The sequence below is a fragment of the Manduca sexta genome, chromosome 27, assembly GCF_014839805.1.
Source record: "Manduca sexta isolate Smith_Timp_Sample1 chromosome 27, JHU_Msex_v1.0, whole genome shotgun sequence".
NCBI classification, from domain to species: domain Eukaryota; kingdom Metazoa; phylum Arthropoda; class Insecta; order Lepidoptera; family Sphingidae; genus Manduca; species Manduca sexta.
This window is the reverse complement of record NC_051141.1, coordinates 3,227,073-3,253,212: the sequence shown is the minus strand read 5'-3', so window position 1 is coordinate 3,253,212 and position 26,140 is coordinate 3,227,073. Positions and strand designations below refer to the sequence as shown.

Sequence of the window (26,140 nt, the reverse complement as noted above, 5' to 3'; positions counted from 1 at the left end):
AATAAACTATTTAATTAGTGCGATATGCAATACGGATCGGGGTGGTGCACCGATCCCGTCTGAGAGGGTTGGAGGAGTGATCCTATTAGAGGATATACAGGATGCTCCCAACTTATAATAATATTGCACGTAATATATTGCTAATAATCGATGTAGATACAATAGAAACTCTGCTAATGAGATGAGAGATATGCTAAGGCGTTAACTTCAAACTTTTATTTAGATTTTTAGTTACGTAACCATTTTATAGGCCTGCGATCATAGAGAATCGTAGAGCCCTACCACAAACGAATTATGCCGCCTAATAATGAATACTTATTTATGATTTATTAAATTTTCTTGTAAAATATATTGTAAAATAATATTTGATTTAAAATTGGATTACTTTTATTATAAATTACTTTTGTTATTTTTATACATAACCAAAATAAACAATTAAAGATGCTACTCATCACACACACATACACCAAATACAAATCGTCCAACACTAAATTGTCATATGTTCCCAAATAAATGGTTATAAAATGAGTACTTGTGAAACGGGCCCTAATACCTATTATAAATTGCTCACGTAAAAATAAAAAAGAATCCGAGGTGGGTCCAATCTGATTGGTGGTACTAATTGTAATTTTGAGAAAAGGTACAAACCAAATACCTCATTGATTCAATGGCACCTGTTGTTGGGCTATGAATCAATCCCAGTTCGGTAATAGGATTAATCATTGTGAATTTTTCGATTTGAAAAACCTATCTAAGTTGGCCGGAATTTGATTTCGTATCGCATAGAGTCGCTCCCTATCATATAGAATAGCCCGGACGTCATGGGATCTCATCTAGCCGTTATGTTATAGAGACGTAAGCTTATGTAGGTAGGTATGGGTAAAAGCGACATTCAATGTTCGCGTGATGTTACCGTTTTTAACGTGCAAGGAAAATATTTATCTTTTGTGTTAATTACAAATTATTTGATACCACCCATAATTTCTCTAGTGAAATTATACAACTTAGTTTTTCATGAGCTGTACTATTGATAAATAATAAATATTATGTCTAACTACAAGTACTTGCGGATACTCGAGAGGTTTCACCGTTACGTACCTGCAAAGAAAACAAAAGATAATATAATTATTTATAATAACATATTATTATTGTTACCGCCACTGGGACACGCCGATAATAGCGCCTAGCCGAATGTAGTTCGGCGATGGATCGTTCTCGAAAGAGCTCGGCATTTCCTGAATATCGTGGAAACTCGATAACGGACCTCAATTCTACTAGAGTTCCCTAATTTCCGGAGCATTGGAGAATATTCCAAGGACATCGATATAACGGGCGGCTGGGTATAAAAGGCAGCGCGCGGCCGCCTCAAGTCACATTTCGCTCTGAGTAGTCGTCTGGGATGGACATATTGTTGTCGTAGCCCCAGCTGCGACAACATGTGCTCCCTCCGAGTACCTGCTCAGACGGTTCGCAACCCTCGCGCTACAAGTCAAGAGCGGCGATAAAAATAGGGCTATTGTTACCAGGAAACCCTTTCTTGGGCCAGGCCGCGTTAGCTCGGTGGCTAACCTAACGGTGTAAACAAGCCCAGCTACCGGTGACCCGGCCCCGGGCTGCGCCCCTCAAGGTTGAAGCGAAATCGGACGGGTGCGGATAAGGAATTTGTGGAGACACACCACTTTTTCCCCCGCATAACTCCTTCCCAACACTCTACCCATCCCGAACCATCCATTCCATGTATCGGTTGAATACCGTATCCAGTAGAGGGATTGCTAGGAAAGGAATACAAGTTTAGGGCACAACTAATTTTAACTACGTCCCCCTACGCCTATACCCGTCGTGGAAGGCCACACACACTCACCCCCGGGCATATCCCGCGGGGAGATGGGCACCACAACTCGCGATCCGCGACCGTACACTTGTGCGACAACCGCCTGGTTTCTAGTGTGTTCTTGCCCAGGCGGAACGCACCGGGTCCCAAACATACTCGCGGCCCCCAAACCTAATTAGCAAGTCAGGCTCTGCACCAGCTTCCCATATGGTTAATGCTGAGCCTTCAGAGCGACCGTCTCATGCGGCGCCCAACCATGTACTTAGTACCCTCAATTCCGGAGGCTATTCAGCGATCTTCTCACTACAGTTACCTTCGGGCCTCCTCCTCCTCCTCCTGCAATTCACAGGCGGAAGCGTCGTCGAATGACGAATGTTTCAGGACTGTGAAGAGCATGAGGAAAAAGTAAAAGCGCGGCTCCCGCTTCTCGACCTCCCCTATGGCGAACGATTCCACCCCCGCGCCTACGGCGCTCTTCGCGCCTTCAGCACCCTCCGAGCCTGTCGCCGCGTCCTCGTCATTGACGTCGTCGCCACCTGGTGGTGGTTTTCGAGACGCAAATGCCCCCGTGGGTAAACTTGCAGATCCCAGTAGGTATAACCTTCTCTTTCCTACTTAATGAGCTGAACAAACAGTGCATCTACATAACTTCACACTCGTGGATACGGGGACCATAAGTCCTGTCTCTTCACCGCGCCCCTCTCAGACCCTAGGGCTCTTATTAAGTTCCTGTATTCCAAAAAACTCCATTACTTTTCCTTCACCCTCTTGGACGCTACACTTACGCTATGTCATCTGGGGCATTCCCACTATATCCCGATAGTCCGGTGGGTTTGTATGAGCCGATTCGTGTCAGGATAAAAACATAGCCATTTCCAAAAAAATTGCCGCAAATCAGTCTTGTTCGTGACGCGATCAAAAGCGATAACCGAACTACGAGCGATATCAGAGCGAACAACGTGGATAGTGTGTCTGTGACCGCGTAGTGATTGTGATTTCGAAGGTATGTGAAGTCTACCAATCCGTACTGGGTCAGCATGCATACTAAGGCCAAACTCCCTTAGTAGTAGAGCAGTAGGACAGCATATAGAGGTAATACAGGAACAGAGTAGACAGCATATATTAATATATTATGTTTATTATAATGGGTTGTTTAACAGGTTACTAAAGAGCTTTGAAATAAATTAATTATTGGAAAAAGATCAAAGAATTTTCGAGTTAGAAAATAATTTCATTTTTGCTGAGTACATTTCCTGAGACGCCTATTTCTACACGTGCAAACAATGTAACTTCTTTCTCTTTAGTTACTTGTATACACCGTCAATTCTGAAATCTAGTAAATCTTAACAATTTATCTAATTTTATGGACAGATACCATATGGGGCTGATTTTTGAATGTGCATATAATCTTATAAGGCGAATAACAGAGATTCTTTGTAAAACAAAATAAATATAACAAAATAATTATAATCCGTTCCATTTTATCAGACGTTTAAAAAATCAGCGCCACTCAAACATTCCGAGACTGGCTTTAAAGCCTAAATAATATTTAAATTTAGTCAATTAGTTAATAATTAAAGGCTACTTAATTTTTATATAATTTATCTGAAATGTAAAGAAACCGATATGTTTTTATGTTTTACCTGGATTTGGTTAAAACTTTGAGAAAAATATGTAATGAAAAATAAAAAAGCATATTATTATGGTTTTAATGTGATTAACAATCTACTTTTAAAATATTAAGGAAAATATCACTTTACATTTTCAAATGCTATTAAAACGATATCGAATTATAGAATATACAATTATATTCATCGCGTGTGATCACCCTGTATAAATCCGTCAATCCAATTGAGCGCTGCGCCCTCCGCGGAGGGAGCCTCAAATGTATACAATGAAGCCGTCCAATACGCAAATCATCGCCGATTTTTGCACTTGCTGTTTATTAGTTGCACGTCATTTCTATACCACGAACCGATGCCTGGTGGACTATCAGTCACGTCTTTGTTTAAGTGGCTACGTATATGAATTACTGCGCTAGACGACTTGAAATATCTAAGGGATTTCTGTGATCAGCAGTGGAATTTCCGTGTCTGATAATGTATATGACTTGTGGACCTGTACTTACCAGATCAACGAAAATTCATGACAAACAAGTCTGATTCCAATAAATCGAATCGTGTTTCAAATATTTTCGAATAAGTACACTACGCTGACGCGACGCAGAACATGGGAGGGTAGAAACGGTCGGCTGAAGATTATAAGTCATGATGTTAAATATCTTCCACCGCATATAAACACATTACTTTGCTGGAGGTAGGATATATATTATTTCCGCCCGGATAACGACCACTGCGCATAAGGTCCTAAAACCCACCAGTGGCCCAAGTAACTGTCGCGTTTTGGGATAAGCCCTTGTATATCCGGTCCCAAGAGGCCGGCAAAATTGGGTCTACTGCCAAAGGGTATCATCTCTCGTCAGTCGCCATTCTATTGGATCCCGTTCCACTTACCATCAGGCGAAGGGAGGGCATTTACCCGTGTCCGTTTAAAAAAAAACTCACAGCCATAGAACTATCGTGGCATTGCTGCTCAGAAAAGGAGTAATTGGTGCGGCCAAAAAAGTGTTTGAGAATCTAAAAATAACTAAACGAGGAATCTCACCAGTGACGCGTCGAACACTTCAGACATTAGTCATTTTTAAAAGCTAAAATTAAACAAATATAAAATCGTAGAGACCTACTTATAGAATATCAATGGATAATATTCATTATCCAATACTATTTACATTTGAAATAAACAACCACAGCTGCAAATTCTGCGTAATTAAGAGGTCGCGAGTTTCCATAAAATTGTTATTTACAATTTACAAAGTGAGAATTCCTAATGTGAACTTACTAATTGAAGCGCTAAAGCCGCAAACCAAACGCTTTGACACATTATTTCTGGTAATTAAATTAAAGCTAGTACAACTGGTGTTATAATGCATTCCATGTATAACTATTTAAACGAGCTAAACTTGTATAATATGTATTTTTATGTAATTGATTTCATACAAACGTGTCCGATTTTTACGAGATATTTAATTAGGAAAATATGAGCTTAAAAGATAAATTGAAGTATATTTTTTTATAAGTTCCTACCTTGGGCATTAAAGGCAAGAAAGAAATAAAACCAGTTATAATTAAATTTCCTATGGGGATATCCCGATTATTTCGGTTACTACAAAATGATCAAATAATCGGAAAAGTAAAACTGAGATTATTGGTGAAACTATTCGATATTCATGAATGAATTTTTACCTATTATTGTAATTATGTGTGTTATTAAAAAGGAATAGTAACCAATAGTTCACGTATGTAAGCTATAAATTATACAATAAAAATATTGATTTTGTCGCATAACATTTCCTATTAATCATATCTTACAGTAATCAAAATTACGGTATTATAATAAACGATTAAATACATTATTGAAGTAACTAAACTACACAACAACTATACATTTTAACTCTGATGGTTCAAAAATCAACTCTCAATTTTGATTTGAAAGTGTATTTTGCAGCACGTTCGTGATTATTCAATAAACATGTATACGGGCACTCACTGTCCAGGATATGCGCCAATATCCTTATTAGGCCTCGCAAAACATCTTATTCCTGTCCGACTCGATTCAAAATCTTTCGACAAAATAAAGCTTGAAACTGGTTTAAGCATTTCGAGAGGGCATTTAAAAATTTGTCTGCTAACTGGGGGCAAGCCAAAAAAGTTTGGAAACCTACATTTAAGCACCTTAAAGTTTACCGTATACGCTTTTGATACGTAGTGCACTGGCACTAACAAAGTAAACCCACATTGTCATCGGAGTACTGATTCTGATTTCTGAACCAAAAAAAAAAACAATAATGGTAAGACGTTCATACACGTCATATCGAACCATGAGATAGCTTAACTAAGGAATCTTTAATGTTATATTACAAATCCGACTTATTAGGGATGATTGTTCTCAAATCACGAAAAAATTTCATTTTGCATAAGTACGTCATAATCTGCTTTCGCGATTTAGCGGCAGTTAATTACAAATCTTCACCTATAAAGTCAAGTTTTATCGTAACAATTAGTGTTAATTATCTTTGAAACAAGCTGGCGTTTAGATAAATTACATACGAATTCATAAATAACGAGCATGTTTCAATACAACTTTCGTGTTAGCCAACTGTAGTATCACATTGCGCTGTAGGTGGACAAGTTCAACTAACTTAACGATGGACAAGTACGTATATGTCGTGATGTCTTCTGTTTTGAGATTGTGGTTTAGAATCCTCCGACCCTAATAGCCTCCAATGTCCTCCAACTGTAGTTTGACAGTTGCACGTATAAACACGTCATATCAAGACACGTTTCTAAATAAAATTCAAACTGCAACTCGAGCCTTATTCTCTATGACAGTGTAAACTTGTATCACGGCCGTATTACATTATCTTCGTGATATTAGTGTTAAATTATATTCTTTATGACAATTTCTATAGCCTTAAACGCGACGCGATGCGTTACGTGCTTTGTACGCACTGTTAAAATAACGTGTGGCATAGAGAATTAGGCCACATGTTTAATTATAACCGATTACGTTCCCAAACTCGGATATAATTAGCAATAGCAGGTACAACACCTACTACGCATATTGACGTATAATTTGAGAGTAACTTCCTATTGCTAGGTATTTTGAACGTATCAAATTAGCGAGTTCGTGGTATCGGCCAATTACTACTCCCTAACGAACAACTCACTTCCACATAACAAGCAATTCATATTTATCTATTTTAGGAAGATTTATAGATGAATAACATCATTAGAAATTACAAATTCACTAATAAGTTAACAGATAGTAGAGTTTAAGGGTTTTTAATATGATAATTTGTGATAAATTTCATTTATTTATTTTGTTAATTTACTTTTGTTATAAAATTTCAATTATATTATATTGTTAGCATAGAACATTTTAGTGAGGGTATTTGTAACACTTTTTGCTATAAAAACACAGACCGAGCCAGTTGGTTGTTGACAGTAGTACCGGTCGGTTGATTGGTGAGATATTTTCGAAAGTATTTCTGTAGTCAGTGATATTTCTTTTATTTTAATTAAAATCGAATCAGTTTTCTAACAATATACTTATACCATTGAAAAATGTAATAAACCATGACAACACGAACGCTTTGCCTTCATTTATAAAATTATAAGTCAGTTAGGCCAAAGGAATGTTCTACGAGTTAAGAAAATCTCTAAACCGACATTGTATGTTATAAATACATCATATGTAGGACACGTACTGATGTGTTTAATTGCAATATGTTTGTTGTCCCATACATCGCGAGGAACAAAAAGTATTTTCTTATGTCAGCAAAGACATAAAACAGTACAGTTAGTTATAGGCCGGGCGTCAGCGCCAAATTTGTGCTTCAAAAGTTATTACCAATTGGTAATAAGTCGTTTACTTATATAAAATATCCAACAGTAACAGTAACAGCGTACTTAGATATTAAAACAAAAATAAAATATTTATAGAAATTATGCTACTGGGCCTTAAAAACGTATAAATCACGATGGGAAAAATTATGAAGTATGTCTAATATAGTGTTTTGCTAGTTTACGGTAGACTGAGTAACCATCATATGAGCGCAAAACTTTTGTATAACAATTTGCCAATGTCCGCTCTATATAATCTTCAAACTCTTCGTGTGTCAGTCAATTCGCCTGCTTTGATATGGACATTTACTGACTTGTAGCCTTAATAAGATTATGTAAAACGCTCTTCTTACAGTAAACATTATATTAGCAAAATAATTACAGAATACAATTTTAAGGCGATACCTCAAGGTCCATTTTCATACATTTTGTTTCGGCTTTAATCTGGGTAACTAAACAAGTATTGGCAAGTAAAGAATTTAAATTCACGTCTAGTTAGTGATTAGTTCTCGCAGTTGAAAGAAAAACGTAAAAATAATTAATAATCATGGATATTTCAGCCTTTAAAATTTAATATGACGAAATTTTAAAGGCCGAAATATCCATGATTATTAATTATTTTTACGTTTTTCTTTCAACTGCGAGAACTCTATTTTAAAGTTACCCAGATTAAAGCCGAAACAAAATGTATGAAAATGGACCTTGAGGTATCACCTTAAACATTCTTTTGACAACGTCCAGCCAGAGAGAATAATAATAGAATAGTCGCCGCGTGACATATCTTCTCTTCTGCCAGCCAGACCGCGGAGCCGAATATTTCCGGAAACGCCCGATGTCATCGGTTAGGATAACGCCACGTAACATCGGCCATCCTGCAAAGTGAATACCGTAAGGTATTCACAAAAATAAATTTGAGAAAGTAGAACTGAATTGGGTACCTATATTTTAAACAAATAGGGCCCAGCAACACAAATCAGAATGCTCATGGTTACAGACAGAATATGATCAGAGTGCTCATGATTACAGACAAAATATGATCAGAATGCTCATGACTACAGACAGAATATGATCAAAAGGCTCATGACTACAGACAGAATATGATCAGAATGGTCATGGCTACAGACAGAATATGATCAGAATGGTCATGGCTGCAGATAGAATATTATCAAAAGGCTCACGGCCACAGACAGATCAGATTAAATAAAATAAACAGTTACGCACGTTCGCATTGTCAGCCTGAAGTGTTGCGCCACCGATTTGACTTCACATGACTCCAGTCATTCCTGTCTCCAATGATTTAGTTTCTAAGAAAACACCCTCTCCAGGGAGCCAAGCAGCCGGCATAACGAAGTTTTTGTTATGAATGTCGTGAATCGTACTAATGTGCAGACATCAATTCCATATGCATTCCCAACATATTTACTTCAACAGACGTAGACGTTGCCATGGTAACTAAAATCTGAGAATCTGGTAATTTTAATTTTGGCATTCAATGATTCATCACAGATTTATTCCGATAGTTCTCTTCACATTCGAATTCAATGTAACTTCAAATTATCATTTGTATAATCCCACTTCTGAATGTAAAACGCTCTTCTTACAGTAAACATTATATTAGCAAAATAATTACAGAATACAATTTTAAACATTCTTTTGACAACGTCCAGCCAGAGAGAATAATAATAGAATAGTCGCCGCGTGACATATCTTCTCTTCTGCCAGCCAGACCGCGGAGCCGAATATTTCCGGAAACGCCCGATGTCATCGGTTAGGATAACGCCACGTAACAATTATTAAAATTACTAATTCATTTAAAATAATTCCGACATCTTAGTTTGTCTGGGGTGATTGCAAACTCAAAGCTTAATAGACGTCACATATGTAAACGTTACGCTTCATTTAAAATACTATGCTCTACCTTTGGGATGCTATGATTTCAGTGCAATTAACAGCGTAATATTCTATAAATGAAATGCGATTCCGCCCTCGTACATTTTACCCGCAACAAAGTTTAATGTGCGCTTATTTGTAGTAAGGAGACGTGTTAATGTAGATTTGGATACATTCAATTGCTAAAATTCTCCTTAAAACAAACACATTAACGTGATAGACTTTTAGATTAACTTATAATAGTAGGTTTATTAGGAAGTAAGATCTTTGTTATAACATTGCAAGAGCCAAAGTGACTAATATATTTCATACCACAGATATTATAAGTATGTATAGCACACATAGCCAATCAATAATTGTATTACACTTTAAAAGAAGCCTCGAAGGAATAGTGAGAAAGAACACCATTATTATTCCGACATCAAAGTTCCGTAACCAGACTACAAATGCGGCGATACCCTTGTTGGGTATAGAACTGACTGCCAAGACGAATGTCCACAGGTTCAAGACCAAAAGGCTCACACCACTGACTTTTCTTAAAAAAAATATATGTGCACTCTTTGTGAATTACCGCTTGCTTTAACGATGATGGAACACATCGTGAGGAAACCTGCATACCTGAGAAGTTCTCTATATGAATTTTAAGGGCGTGTGAAGTCTGCCAATCCGTAGTAAGCCAGCACGGTGGACTAAGGCCTAAACCCTCTCAGTAGTAAAGGACGCCCGTGTCCTGCAGTGGGACAGTATAGAATACAGAACTGATATTATTATTTATTATATAGAAGTCCCGTATCATAACGAAGACATTGTCACAACACGAGTCCGACAGATTTTAGTACAACTAACTTACCGCCATTTTCATTAAATGATCCCAATCGCTTTATTCGATCTCAAAATGAATCAAGTTTTTTTAAACGCTTAAAAATGACATTCTGATTAGTTCGTTCTTGGAATCTGACTGAAGATTGAGATTGAAACGGCTGTACGTCTACGTTAAGTTATATTGATATGAGCTTAGAAACATATAAAACGTATAAAAGAATTATAGAAGCAATGAGTACGACACCTTTGCGTTAAGTTAAACTACACTGCGTCTCAGAACACGCCAGCCACCACGCTAATAGAAACAAAACAAGCATTGCATTCAGTCGCACATGTCATATCCGGCCGCGGTATGAGCTTGTAATTATAGCGCCATACGAGCAGAGTCTGAGTCTTTTAAAAACATCCAATTGGAAGTACATAATAAGACTTAACATCTCATGTCTCATGACTAGCGCCGTGGAATACCAAACAATACTTAGTAATTCAAGGTGTTGGATGGTATTTCTACTGTTTATGGGAGGTCGTATAGCTTACCATCAGGCGAACGGCAAGGTCGTCTCGTCATTCGAAGCGATAAAAAAAATTCAACCACATCAAACGTGGGTTCGATAATGTTGCTATTGGCAACAGAATTATTCTGGCAAGGACAAACGTCCGAGACACACCAGGCTTCCTAGACATCTCGTCTAGGAGCCCTGGTCATAGTTACTTCGTAAAACTCCATACTTACTAAACCAAAGATTAATTATAATTGCTCTGTATAATACTGTAATATAACCGACTAATTGATAAATATTAAAGGGTTCGAAATTTAAGTATTGCCTTATACCTATATATATTATTTTTTTTAGGTCTGCCGTATTTATCACAAGGGATACTCTGCGAACGGTGTACAAGCGATCCCCCGGCTTACCAACCACGGCAGTCCTTGTGATGATTTGGTGGGCCCTACCGTTATCACCAAGGGTGCCTGCGGACGGTACGCTGGCGACCCACGGCTATCCGGTCACAGAGCCGGCAGGAAGAAGGGACGGGATATAGGGAAGTAAAGAGAACGCATAGGCCTGCATTTGGTGCGGAAACCAAGCGCACAAGAATTGCCTAGGGGGGATATTGGATTATGTATATTTGGAAAGATCAAATAGGTCATCAGTGGTGAAGGGTCAATATAGCCCGATTTCTATCGGCTTCACTTATGTAATATAGGAAAGCAAACTATTAAAATAAATTATATTTTTATTAAATAATTAATATTTATAGCATAATGGGCTTCCTTTTCGGAAACTTTTCACCCTTCGCCGCTGTATGTTACTATGTAAGTTTAAGTCGGAATGGTGAAACAAAAATATAAAATCAAATTCAGCCACTATAAACTGTTAGTTTCAAGTCTTTCAATATTACTTTATTGGTAAATGATCTAAGACTGAATTCTAATCATAGCACAGATGAGAACCAGCGTACATAAAAACGTTTGATAAAGCAACAATTTAATAACAGGTTAAAAATAAACAGCGATTAGAACAAAAAATTGAGAGATGCCTGTACACGCGCACGAACCAATTATTTCTGAAGTGAACAGGCTTATAGCCCTTATTCCAATATAATGAGTACTTTACTCGCGATAAACAATAAAAATATTGTAGGACGCAAATTTTTCGTTTTTCATTTAGCAGTATAATATTTCCAATTATTACTTGTTTCGGATGTAGCAACAGGCTTCCTTTTTTATGTCGTGTGATGAATCTTGGGTGTATAATTCCATCCTCACCCAGCCCCGGATCTAAGGGGTGGCTAGCCGGGGCCCGTGCCCCGGGCGGCGAATTCAGAGGGCGGCAAATTCAAACTTGGCAGACGAATACATAACTTATCATTATTGCAACTTTGACTACGGAGACATACAGTACATTCAATACTAAAAGTATTTCCCGCTCGACGCAAAATGATGTTGATGATGAAGGTAAAACATTGGTGGGGAGGGGGGGGGGGGTCATTTTCCAGATTTTGCCCCGCCTCGAAAAATTCAAGATCCGGGGTTGTCCTCACCTACGATTAAGTAGCTCTATGCGCTATGTTTATTGGTTTTAGATGAAATCTAATTTCCGTGTTCAATTTCACATAGCTAATAGATATGTAACGTTGTCTGGATAGATTTATATTCTAATAGGAATCACATTTAAATACTTACTTAATTAACAGACGAAAATATCACAACAATATACAACTTATCATAATAATTTTGATTTAAACTTTGGGTCATAACTGAAATAGATATTTAAATTTCTAGATATCAACAATATTCTTCACCAAATTGTTTAAAACAGACACCGTATTTGATTTTTTATATAATTTCTAAAATATATACTATATATACACTCTACAGCTTTTTAAAGACAAGGAAATAAATTCTCATACTCCTTATAAGATTTAAAAATTTCATGTTATTTACCTACAAGTAATAGTACAATTTAATATAAGGCTTAATACTAATAAATGCTATAAATGTCTGTAATAATCATACACAGTGTCACTTGTAAACTTGTTATAGCGTTAAGAGGTGATTAAGAATTGCTTAAATAGCTGTCAAAAACATCAGCGGTTTTCTAGTCTAAAACTTATTAAGAGGCAAGATGGCGGGTTTTGACTTACAGCTGATCGAGTAAATTTGTATTTTAACTAAGCCTAGCTTTGCAAATTTTTATGAGTAAGACTGACAATGTTTTGTCTTGTTTTCTCTGACAGTAAATATCATTCAAAAAAGCAACACAAAACTATTATTGTAGCCGTATACAACGCTTAGACAGTAAATAATAATCATATAACTGTTTTAAATGTTCTTTAGCTTGTGATATGTCAATAGTTTGTGTAGATTGAAATTTTAACAAAATATTACACAATTTAATCGTAATTTACAAATAAAGTTGCATGACTACGAACTAGAGACGTATGGGTAATTTGACTAAATACACATTACGTTTTCTAACTTGCAAGTATGAATCACTGCTTCAAAGGAACTGTAACTAAGAACATATAACATTATGGTTGAGTTTATCAAGCAAAAATAAAATTTCTAATGTAACCTAAAAAGATGCTTTTTATTAGTGTAAGTACTTTTGTCTTCAGTTTTAACGTAAGGAAGAATAGCCTGATAAGTTACCAACAAGCGTTTTGAATTTTAATCATTGTTAATCTTACATTTAGAAAAAAAAATGAATATGGGTTTATTTTCAACAATTGTATTATCAATACCATGTTATATTGGTGGTTATTTATAAATTAAGGAGGTGGATACATTAAGTTAAAACTTCCTAAGTTAAAATTTGCGCAACAAAATAAACCAAAATAAATATTATATTTTTCTATTATAATTATTCAATATATTTTCTTTAACAAATATTAAGTATACGTAACACATATAATGATAAATTCAGGGTGCTGGGAACGAACAGAACACAAAAAAAAATGCATTTTTGTTCGTCACGGTTCGAATTCCACGACATAATCATTGAACGCTATTGCTAAAGTCGCAGCGACTAAAATGGAGTGACGAGAAGCATCCGATCCCCGCGCAGCCAGACAATATTTGTGAACGTCAAATATTTGTTCCGCATGTTTCGGAGCGAAAGTTTCGTAGTTATGGATACTAACACAAGACTTGTATCTTAGCCCTGAACTTGGTGTAATTTAAAGCTGTGTTGATTCATGTGTACCCTTCTGGTCGCTTTCAATGAATCCGATACCGAAATTAAACCAATCAATATTGATGATTTGTAGACATGTCAAATAACCATTCTGATTAATCCATTTTCGCAAAGGATCGAAAATGGGATTGGAATCGTTCAATGAAACGGTGGTTAGTGAGAAGTGTCACTTTTGGATTATTTGTTAGTCAATTGCTGTAATCAGCACGTGATGGGAAACCGGCATATTTCACTTGGTGTGGAAGGAACTGCACAACCCACAACTACGCCTTTATAACTACTTTACTATGTGTACCCTATCCTTTCTTTGAATTTTGCTTAATAGAAGTAATTAGAAATTGGAATAATATGAAATAATTACACTAAACTAATAGGGAACCGGCCTATGCTTGATTTTGTACATTATTCTATATGTAATTGTTAATAATACGAAAAAGAAGCACTCCTGCGAAAATTGCATAAAAATTGGTAAAAAAATGAGCGAGTTATTCATATATAAAATATTGTAATTTGCAGAAGTGTGCGCGATGTGGGGATATCGCTTCATCTCTTTCTTTCGCACGCGTCGTAATTCCCGATGACGTCACATGTGGGTATTTCGTCTCTTTTCTGTTTCTTGTTAATTACCCCTTCCACCGAAATTCAAAAACTTATAACTTTTTGAATTTTTACCGGATTTTAATAATTCCTTCTGTCTTATAATTTATATTACGCAAATATTTGATAATAGTAAAGAACAAAAATGAGTCCGGTACCCTATTCTAGAGGGCGCTACTTCACCTTTTTGGTCAGGGCGTCTGTTGGGCCAGCTCGTACAAAATAAATTACGTAATATAAATTAATAATTCATACTGAATAGTTAGATAGGTACTTATCAATAATCTATTTTATCTAAGTATTCTCTTTGATTTCTATCCATATTTGATCTGATGAAATCAAAATATTTTTTTAATAAAGTCTTAGCCTTTTTTGATACAGGAACCGACAAAAAATTATTTATGTTAGTATGTATGTTTGTTCCACTTTCACGAAAAAAATACTGAACGGATTTGGATGAAACTTTACAGTAATATTGGTTATACATCAGAATAACACATAGGCTACAATTTATAATGATTTTGTGTAATTTGGTCATAATAATATAACGATACATATCAAGTAAGACGGAAAAAAAATTTGCTATCTTGGCGTTTGCTGCTTAAATCGTTGGAGATAGACAAAGATGATGTATCGTAGGATTGTTTGCCTTAATTAGTTCTAAATAAAAATCCGCGACAACATAATATCTACCTTTTATTGGAAGCCACGATGACCAAAATAGTGAACCATGAATATAATTAAACCAGATACTTTTTTTACAATGCACAAGCGGGACTTTTATCCCGGAAAACTCCTTCACGCGAGCGAAGCTAGTATAAAATATTTACGTAAATTTGGATAATTTCTTTTCACGATAATCTAATTAATATTCTCTTACTAACATAAATTTTGTGAATGAATTCATAATTTAATTATTAAAATACATATTACTACATACTTTGAATTCAATTGTTTCCGATAAGAACATTACGAATAGACTATTTTATATACAGTTTTCATATAGAGTTGTTTGTATTTTCTCATCAAATATTAAAATAACTTCGAATATGTTCGATAATAGCCCTTAATCTGCACGAGGCATTTTAATATTAACAATTTATAATAACAATTATTTCTATTCATGACAATTGATTGTATACATATTATTTCATGCTAGTTATGAATATAATCAATGATCGCCAGCTCTTAACGCCTTCGGAGTATGCATGGCGGCACTTCACTGCTAATTGTACAGAAAGAAATCTGATTCCCACTTTGTGCGCACGACGACCTTCTACGACAAAAGTAGTATTCAACGAACGTTCGGATCGAGTAGTTACGGATACAATGCCGTTTATTATAGGCTTCACGACCGTTGCTTTCTTACTTAGCGGGCGATGTAAACCGAGTGACCTAATATATCGCAAAGATCCAGAGCTGTGGTGAGTGGAACGAAATTCCGTTCCGCCGGATGGCGTCCCCTCGTGTCCTCGGGACTAAGATTTGTGACGCTTTTTTAACCCTGAAATGCATGCCAAGCTCTTATTTTGAACGTCTGTTTTTCGACGCAACAGCAAGTGCGTCTTACACAGCTAACAAGTTAAATTGATATTCATGAGACCACACGTAGAAACTGCCTACTAATGGAGTCGCTCCATGCTAATGCAAATGTAAATTGTAAATACTTAGAAAATCAATATTCAATAAGATTTTCTGTAAGGGAATATAAATCTTATTGTACTACACATAGGGCTCAAAACTAAGTTGGGTGTTTGGGTCCAAATGATTAATTATTCATAATAACTTTAACTAATGAACAAAGTGGTGGAGGCAATTTCCAAGTAGGCGCGTAATTTTGTTAAACATTAGTGTTATACGCGCGGCTGTGACTTATAATAAAATATGATAACAGTAACGTCCGTCACTACCCGCTGTTTATATCAGCGATATGCCAGCTGATGTATTCTTTAGTCTGGCTACATGGCTAATTAACAACTTGTGTTTGCTCAAAATACCATACCATGGCAGTCGGGAGCACGAGTCCTGCGGCCACTCAGCATGTCAAGCAGGTTCAGTGTTCATGTGAAACGGCACAACAGCTGAACAACGTCTTTGTACGAAAAAAAAACAATAAACAAAGTGCATACACGTTCACGTTGCACTCTGATAAAGCCGACGTACACAATACATCAGTTCAATGACACGGACATCCAACGCGACACGTAGCGCCATCTCTTAATGTGCGATAAAACAAGTTTCATTAGCGTCGAACTACTCACGTGAAAAGTCCGCTTTCGGCTTACGTGACACGTCCGCAATATCCGCATAAATGGCACACTCGAACGATTAAACACATTTGTTGACAAACAAAGTGCGAGACATGCAAATCGCGTGAAGCACAGGGAATTTAGCAAGGGCCCGACACGGACTGTACGCACTCGGCGGCGACGGGCGACGGCACGGAGTCGGTGGTGCCGCGGGCGGCCGGCGGTCCCTTTCGTGCTAGGGCCCGGCGCGGAGGCGCGCACATTGGTCGTGGCGCGGACCAATCACGCCGCGCGCTCCGCCACTCCACCACTGGCCGACCGCGTCACACAGAAAAAGCGGTGGGGAAAACGAGTGACGAATTCGCCTACGCTGGATAACTCTTCTCCCGCCATTCGTTTGACACACAAATTGGCGTGCGAGGCCACACCGCTCTATGTAAACACACCAATCGGCTGGGGCCGATTAGTGGCCACACGTTCGCATCTCACATATAAAATCAATGTCATTACCCATACGGCACTGGCCAAATTACCATATTGACGGCCGGATCCGGACAATTACAACACACCTACAGTCTCGCGCCGAGCCCACCACTGACGCGTTCGCTGTCTATTTCTAGAATACTAATCAGATACAGTAGTGGTGACCGCGGGCCGGTCACGCGCGCACCACTCACCAAGCTCGGCGCTCGCCGGCCGCCGCTCATATCGTAACCACAACAGATCATTTCATTACTCCACTAAGCATAACAATCACTTCACATCGGCGTGTTAAAATCAAACGACCTCACACGGGTTGTTTGTAGGCGACAAACAATATTTTCTTTCAATCTTGTACAAATTCCGTTCAAGTTTCCAATACAACAAAGAAAACAACCTAAAACACTGTCGACCTGTTGCTCACGCCGAGGCGACTTTTGGCACGTGTGACGTGAACGAGGCACCTTTCACCGGCATTCATTTATTTTCAAGTCAGATTAAACGATCAACACGGTGCATTGCGTTGAAATTTAATCGCAGGATGTCCCGTGTTAAAACAATAGCACTGGTAATGATTTCTAACGACATGCATCACAAACAAATTCTACGGGTAACTCCGAACCATAACGATTCGGTAAGTTTATTGTTTATAAGATTTTTATAGCATAGGTGCAGATAACAATAGAAAAAATGATAGAAAGCGTCCAAGCGAGCATAATTATCTATTACTAACCCTTACTCAAACCCGGCCTAATCAATATTTATCAAATCAAAAACTCTCACTCTTTCTTTACTCAATCTGATTATTGAATTAAACACTTCGCTAATTGAAACACGACGCCATTAACTTATAAGACGGAATACGCGATAATTTTAGTCTTTATGAAGGCCCATAGTCGTTTATGATTTCGCCATTGCCTTCAAAACGCCTTGATATCGAAGTTTGGCACAGCCGTCTAGAATCATGGTAGCAATGAGCAACCTCCAACAACAGAGTGAACATACAGGTCACATGTGGCTATTGAGCGGATGCACACAATTTTTAAAGAGATCACGATACAAATCAATCTCATCTAAGCCGTAAACACGATGCAGTCAAATATGCATTTTTACATATAAATGTGCGCGCGAAATACACGTAGAGAACGCTTCTCAAAACCAATCGACGTTACGTAGGCGAGTATGAAATTGGCCATCCACTTTCCATTTAACAACAGAATTATAGATTGACTAGTGGTTAACTAATATTAAATTTGAATTATCTTTCTTTCCAAATGTGCCAAAATCCGGACCAACTATTATAATTCTAAAAAACATTCCACTAAACATTATTAGGAAGCTAACTATACTTACATGTTAGAGATAACCGGCAACAGTTTTTGTTCTAACGGCAACTAGCAGAAGCTACATGACAAACAACAGGTTTATATTACGTTTTATAATTTTACAATTATATTTGTTGGGTACATTCTACATCAACAAGATATAAAGTAAAAAGGATTCATGTCTTTCCACATCAAATACAGTTCAACAGGATACCTCTACATGAAGGGCGGTGAAGTGATGTCAGTAGTCCGCGAGGTACCCTCCTCAGCACAACACACGCACTTCATCGTCCGCCGCTCAGCCTTGGTGACCGCGTCGCCAGCAGCATTGTTCATCTCCCACCAGATTGCGCCGCCGAGTACGTTCCGGAAGTACGGCGGCACGCTGCCTTCGCGCAGTAGGTGTCTATGCAAAAATCAACATTAAATCACTAGTTGACCCTTTCGGAGCTGTGATGTATTGATAAGAAAGATCAGAACAACTCAACAGTAACGCAACACTTCCGGGCCGTTGGCGGCGCAGAGCGGACGTCTCCGGTGTGCTGTGCTGTACTTACTGTTTACTTTATTGTTTTATTACACTACCAAAGGACACATAAAGTGAGGACACCACAGGAGGCACATCGACTGTCTACAAATGAAATACTGAAATAAAGTATTTTATACCACCAACTACGTCATCTGTCTACGAAATTAAATTAAATCACTATTATACTACACCTAAATGACACCTGCTCGTAAACAGTAGCAAATAAAAACGTCATCCTAATACATTATGACCAGCGATGGCGACCAACATGCATGTTACACAATTGTATAATAACGCGAATATAAAATGACAAGTCTAGTGTCTATCAAAGCTTCGCACAAAACCATTTGCTGTCATTTTAATTGTGAGGACAGCCAAATTTTGGAATTCGTAACCGTCATGGCTATTTCCACATGAATACTATTTGGAGCTCTTCAAGTCGCAAGTGAATCGGTTTCTTCTGAGTGCTTCACCTTAGGCTTAACATCAGGCGGATAGCGGTCAAAGGCGAACCCATTTAGAATAAAAAAGTCACCAGAACTAAATGGCAACCATAGCTTCTATAAATTTTGAGAGAAATGCCTAGTCGGAGCTGCGATTGAAGAGCTCGTTTAATCTTGTTAACAACTTCCACTCCAATAAGAAGCGATCTGAAGTGCCACAATGTCTTCATAATACAGTTGAGTATTATCTGCAGGCTGGATCGCTTTTTCGATCGCGAAAATATACTAATCAGAATTAAGGTTTTTCTCCATGCCAAGAAATAACATTTTAATTTTTTTATTTTCGGGATCGGGTCAAATATTAAGATTGAGATCGCATATGGAATTAGCCGTTAATGGATTAGGTATAGTTAAAGGTTGTTCATTACAACAATTAAAATTGTTGAACAATGATATTGTGCGCAAAATGTATCGTTTCTTAATCATGTTGGCTGTGCGTTGTCAGTTAATCAATTTATGGTAAAAATTACCTACATAATCGTAAGACATCGCGCGGACAACTTGCTACCGAGGAACACTACGCTCATATGACACTGACAGTTGCTGCAACTTCAGTGTGTTATGGGCATGAGAACCACATAATTATTGAAATGTTTCGAAATTTAATTTAAAAGTAATTAATAAAATGAAAACCTATTTTAATTAAATCGGATCTACAAAACCCAAAAAAATCTGACTGATAAAATTGTTCCTCCTTAAACTCCTCCGCTCGCCGACGCCAGTATCTCTTAAGATTGGGACTCATCTTCTCCGCATCTTCCACTTCTTTAACTATAGCACTTCTTTCTTCTTCTAGAACCTTCAACTCATCCGCACGTTCTGTTAGTGTGCAATATTTTTAGTTTAAAGTAAGTAACTTTACCTTATGTGTAAAATGGTATCTACAATTACATTGATTATAACGAAAAGTAAGTAATACTTATAGAAGTCGGAGTAAGCTCTAGACGATTGTAAAATCTTCATTTAATAAGAATATTAATTCACACTACTAAATAACTGGTAAAATGGACAAATATATCTTGTGCCAATACTTGGTTCTTATGACAAATGCTACTAGTTTACAGGTATGTAAGATCCTCTACGGCCTAAAAGAAAAACAAAAATATGGGGGCGTCATAAAAATATACCTACCTAATTAATAAAAAAACAGTTAATAATATATTATTAAACTCCACGCCAATAACAATTCTTATTATATAAAATTAAAATTCAATCAAAAGCCCATTCTAATTATAATAACTTAAAGCAAAAAATGCCGTACACACAGCGCACAGCACAGCACAATTAGTGTTCTTAATACATTTAATTAGATAATCCTGTTATGTTATTGGTAATATTTCAAAATGCACCAAAGTTAACACACGTATTTAACATTGACCGCTAATACCAGCTAAAGTTGGCACTCCAAAGGAGCAAGTTATCACCACCCAAGTTAAGTAACATTCTGATGCCGTTTCAGTCATTTCAAGTGCACTAATTTGATGGCGTTAGACGGCTAATTGGTTTCAACCGACCGCAAACTTGACTCCTGCATTTCTCAGCTCAAATTAAATCAACATACTCGCAAACTGTTCGAGCGGACGACTGCCTTGCTTCTCACCCTGAGACCTAACGTCTAAATACACAAGTCCTACTATTAACTATGCTTGAAATTTGTAATCAAATGAGTGTTATTTACATATTATATTACTTAATCTCAAAACACTAACATCAAGAACGATTGCCCTATTACAATAAAAAATACAATTGTTAGCTGGCTGTTAAATTTGAATTATGAAGAAACAGAATTATTGTTATGTAACATCATACATAAATTATAAGTTATAAGTTATTATTATTTTGCTACCTTTTTACCTTATTATGTTTTAAAGAAGTTCTTACCTCACTTAATTTTGTTATTTATTTAATTTTATTTACTGTTAGTGCTCACCTAGCAAACAAATTATAGAAAACCTAATTGTGTTTTATATTTTAATTGTTTCTGGTATCCCAAGGTACAGGCCTAGCCTAGTTTGGGTACCGCTGGCAAATATGTTAATTTTTGTTTTTATAATAAGTTTGTAATTTGTAACCATTGAAATTGTAAACAAATTCGGTTATCTACAATAAAAAAAATATTATTATTAAAAAAAAAAAATCTCATATCTACGTTATTTGGCGGATAGCCTTGCAAGTGAACATTGTAATGAAGTGATCATTCCTTTTATTCTCAAATGCCCATTAGTAATAGAGGCTTGGAACAAGGACAATAAGCTTGCACCCTACTACTTCGCGAGAGAAGTCGATATTACGACGGTCACTGATAGCTGGTAGCTACCCGATGGAACTGTCGGTGTACCATCCACATGGCTAGTTTTTTCATAGCATGATATGCGAACTGTTTGATCAGCGAAATTGCAATGAACGAGAAACATTCAATCGTCCATCGACAGAATTATGCCGATCTGGATAATTTGAATTATGAAGAAACAGAATTATTGTTATGTAACATCATACATAAATTATAAGTTATAAGTTATTATTATTTTGCTACCTTTTTACCTTATTATGTGTTAAAGAAGTTCTTACCTCACTTAATTTTGTTATTTATTTAATTTTATTTACTGTTAGTGCTCACCTAGCAAACAAATTATAAAAAACCTAATTGTGTTTTTATATTTTAATTGTAAACTGACGTCATTAAATGCAAACTGAACGACCAAGGCATACGAATTTCTAATACAAATCACTTTTTGGGTCTTTTAACATAACAGTCGCTATGCAGTTGAGAAAATAATGGATAAGATACACTGCCATCAACTCATATTACGCTAGCTGTTACGGTATCTACCTTCTATGTTTATTTGTTACCTATTTAGTCATATTTCATAATTTATACTAATTTAATCGTGAGAATGTAGAGTAATCAGCCACACGATAACTAGACAAGACATCCCATGCTTTGTTACGAGGTAAAGTAACAAAAAGACCACCACGTGAATCGTCGTGAGTGGTGGTTATAAATAAAACATTCAGTACGGTACATATTGTAGTGGCATCGTACTTCGACCGTGTTTGGATTAGGGTTCGATAGCCAATTTGAGTAAGTTTTTCCATTTGAAAAACAAGAGTCACCTGGGATTGGAATTCATTCCCAGAGTAAGACTTCTTATGCGACTGATACCGAGTTCAGTAGTGGAACCTCTAACCAACCCTTCGGGTTTGACCCTGGCAGTAGCTTACAAATAAAATAGTTAGTTACCTTCATCCACCTCGCCCTCCAAAGACGTCAAGTCATCAGGAGCGATGGCCGATTTAGTTGTGATTGTCGCCTTCGCACGGCCTTGGACGTCCTCTTCCAATTTAAACTTCAGATCTTCGTAAATTCTATACAAAGGGATAATCGTGAATTATGGTGTCTCTTTATCGTTGTCTCTCTTCGATGGATGAAATTAAGCAAATAGAATCCGCAACAAAAATCGCAAATTGTCGAAATTGCTTGATCAACTAGTTACCGTACAAAGCTGCAAGCACGTGGAAACTGTGTAAAGTTTTTTTTAATGTAGTTCTGTAGAAATGATTAATCTCATAATTTTAAGACTTACTCAAATTTAATGAAGCTGTCTGTTCGTAAGTTTTGCAAACAAGGATCTTGTTTGCGTTGTTCAAAATTAGGCTTAATGAAAGTTGCCTGCGAGAGGTAGCATGACTGGTCCGTACTTCTAGAGTACTTAGTCGAAATCTATGTGTGCGTGTGATGTCTTTAAGGTATTTAGGATACTAAGCTCGACATCAATTTAATATAATATTTTAAGACTGTTAGAAACAAATTGTACTAACTGTAATTTAAAAAATATATAACGGTATTTCAAATTAATATAGCTACGGAACTATTTTAAATTTTAAAGAAACGTGGAAAGAGAAACCTACACATTAAATACACTACTCGGACAAAATTTTACTTAAATTACCTAAAGAAAATAGGCCCCATATCAAAAGAGGTGCACTTGATTTGTGTTTTGAAGTGTGTGTAGGTACTTCATTTTCGCGGGCAAGAAACACATTATCCCTACAACACTTAGAGTGTGAATAGAACGGTTATAAAGGCAAAATTTCAGCTTAAATGTAACTAAACACAAACCGATTCCAACCTCGCCACTTGTCAAAGCCTTGAACATTGCTCTGACTAAACTACCGACAACAAGGTAATGCAACTCAAAACAACGCATCGTATTACGTTGACAAACTATTGCCTAGTCGACGTAGCCGCAATTTGATCACATCATGTAGATTATGTACGGGGAACGGACAATGGACGCGTTATTAATGTTGGATATCGTGTAACTTAACTCCGTGCTGGGGCTAAGATTAAAGTTAACGGCCATTGTAGTGTTTTTTTAAGGGCCCCTGCAGTCTACACCGGGAGAAACCTGAGAATGGGATACTGGAATCTCTGAATACTGCAGGGTCCCGAAGGAAATATCTGGGGCAATGAAAGGAACCCTCTTAGGATGGGCGGCGGGGAGAACGAGAGGAAATGTTTGCGAGGCCTTTATAGGCCTCAATGTCACTTTACTGTTTTCCTAGGGCCGCGCCTAATGTCCCGCCGTGCTTGGGCTGCATTCGGTGTGGAGGCCGAGTGCACAAGAATTGCATCTGACATTGTGTTAAGAAGGTATAATAGTACAAAGAAATCAATCACGTCATGGCTTATGCCCAATGCTACATTCTACAATGAATATCATTGTCAAATTATCTCAAATACAAAAAGTTTCACGTCGATTAATCCCATAATAAGATACCTTCAGCAAAACTTTGGTTTTCTATGTATATTCGCATTAATCTATACATATATATTAATTGGGTAGGTACAATAAACCATATACTTGTAATTGTTCGTTGTCGTATCACGCCAAAGCTCATTCGAATCAAAATCTTACTCAGTACTGAAAAATATTTCTTTCTATATGATACAGGGTAAGTCACATGACGACCACACGGCGGAGACGGATCACACGCGTCGCACTTGTTCTGTGTTACGAGGAGGTGACGCAACGTATGAGATACGCTGAGATAGTTTTAAGTCACGGAGGACGCTCTGGGCATGGCTAGTTTTATAATTAAATGCTCGTAGTAGGAATCTGTTCGTAGTAAACTGTTACACCGTATTCTCTTTAAACTCTTGTATTTGGTAAAAAGAGACAAAGTGACTGCGTGGTGAATGCCTGTCTCTTTTTGATAAGTCTACTCTGTACTTTTGTGGGCCGTACAATAGCTCTATCTCTCTAACACTATAAGCCCTTCACATGAAAGCTGCAAACAACCTATGCAAAGCCCATTCCCTCCGTCGATGTAAAGAAACAAGAATGGCAACATGGCATTTAACAATTTGCTGGGCTGTAAAATCTAGCAAAACTATCACAGGCAGTGCTATAATTAACGTTTTGTGCACCTGGTGCGAGGTTTTGTTATTTTTCGAGACCACATACGTCTTATAAGTACCTACAAAGTACAACAAGCGATAAGATATTATATGTCCGCTTCGAACTGCACTTAATAATAATAATTATTATTATTATAAAAATGTTAGGTTGTATGACGATGACTCCTTACACGCTAAAATAAACTTACCTATGCGATACGTCATCTAATACATTTCATAAAAATGCGAAATACTTTGCATACCAACACATAAACCACCTATATTCGAAAAACTAGTGTAGGTATGCCAGAACAAATTATTAAAATATTGTTTTTATAATTCCGCCACGCCGCGGCTTGTCTATGCTGAACTGACAAGAAAGCCAGTATATTCATATTGTAATATAAATTAATTCTTATTGCGATATACTTACTGTTCTCATCTCGTTGACTCTTCAGGTGGAAGATATAATCAAGTGCCATCATCACGTCAAATGAATATGAATCGTAAGTTTAGTACAATAAAATTTTAAATAATTTTTCTCAAAATACCTATTATTTTACCCCCATGGTCTTTATTTTACCTTAAAGTTGGCTTTTTGTCCAACTATAAACATTGAGAATGGATTACACAATACGATCACAAAATTGACTATGTGTAAAAAATCACAAAGGGAATATATGACCTTTATATTTTGTCTATTTATTTATTTTCTTTATATATTGGTTTTCAGTACGTCTAGTTACGAAGGCACACGTGCTGAATTCATCGGCGCCAGCTAGCCCATGACGTGAACCAAACAAAATTCAACACAGACTTCCCGCACTATCGTTTTATCTCACTCCAAAAATTACTTCATAATAAAGTTAGGTACTACTCAGAGTCCACTTTTTTTTAACTAAGTATCTAACATTTTAAAATGCTGTTCTCTATCTAACTACGGTAAAACCGAATCTAGGAAGGAACTACTACGATTTCATAAAAATGTGAATTAATCCACCTATGTGCCAGGGCTTGAATGATATCGTCAATACGGCGTTCGTCTTCAGGCCTCGGGTCCAATATGGGCACGTTGAGTATAGTCTCACTATCAGATTCCATCACGCGTCGGTATTTGAGAATCGCATGCAACAATTCCTTAGCACCTTTTAACTTATCTCGCTCTTTCTCTTGCCATTGTAGCTCTAGAGTTCTAAAATCTCAAAGGAATTATTTTATTATTCAATAGAATTAATGGCGCCTGACTTATTGTCCTGTCTTAAGGGCCATGACCAGAAAACTTCAGCAAGAAATAGGTGAAAAAAATATTTGAAGAATCGGATTTAGTAATACTCTTACCAACATGACCTA

General features: G+C 37.0%; 1 protein-coding gene across 2 annotated transcripts in view; it reads right to left on the bottom strand.

Annotated features, from left to right (window-relative positions):
- Positions 1-401: 401 nt before the first annotated feature.
- LOC115448554 overlaps positions 402-26,140 on the bottom strand; it is a 30,974-nt gene continuing 5,235 nt past the window's right edge. The window contains exons 4-9 of one of the 2 annotated variants that reach the window (XR_005113191.1): positions 25,791-25,982; positions 22,631-22,755; positions 20,067-20,208; positions 18,572-18,763; positions 18,386-18,436; positions 402-1,098 (exon numbers count right to left, since the gene is read on the bottom strand). Coding sequence is in view for 1 of the 2 variants with exons in the window: in XM_037443868.1 (XP_037299765.1) it covers positions 18,574-18,763; positions 20,067-20,208; positions 22,631-22,755; positions 25,791-25,982 (649 nt within the window). In the remaining variant the exon portion in view is untranslated. The remainder of the gene's footprint in view (positions 1,099-18,385; positions 18,437-18,571; positions 18,764-20,066; positions 20,209-22,630; positions 22,756-25,790; positions 25,983-26,140) is intronic. The other variant, XM_037443868.1, reaches the window with a different exon arrangement.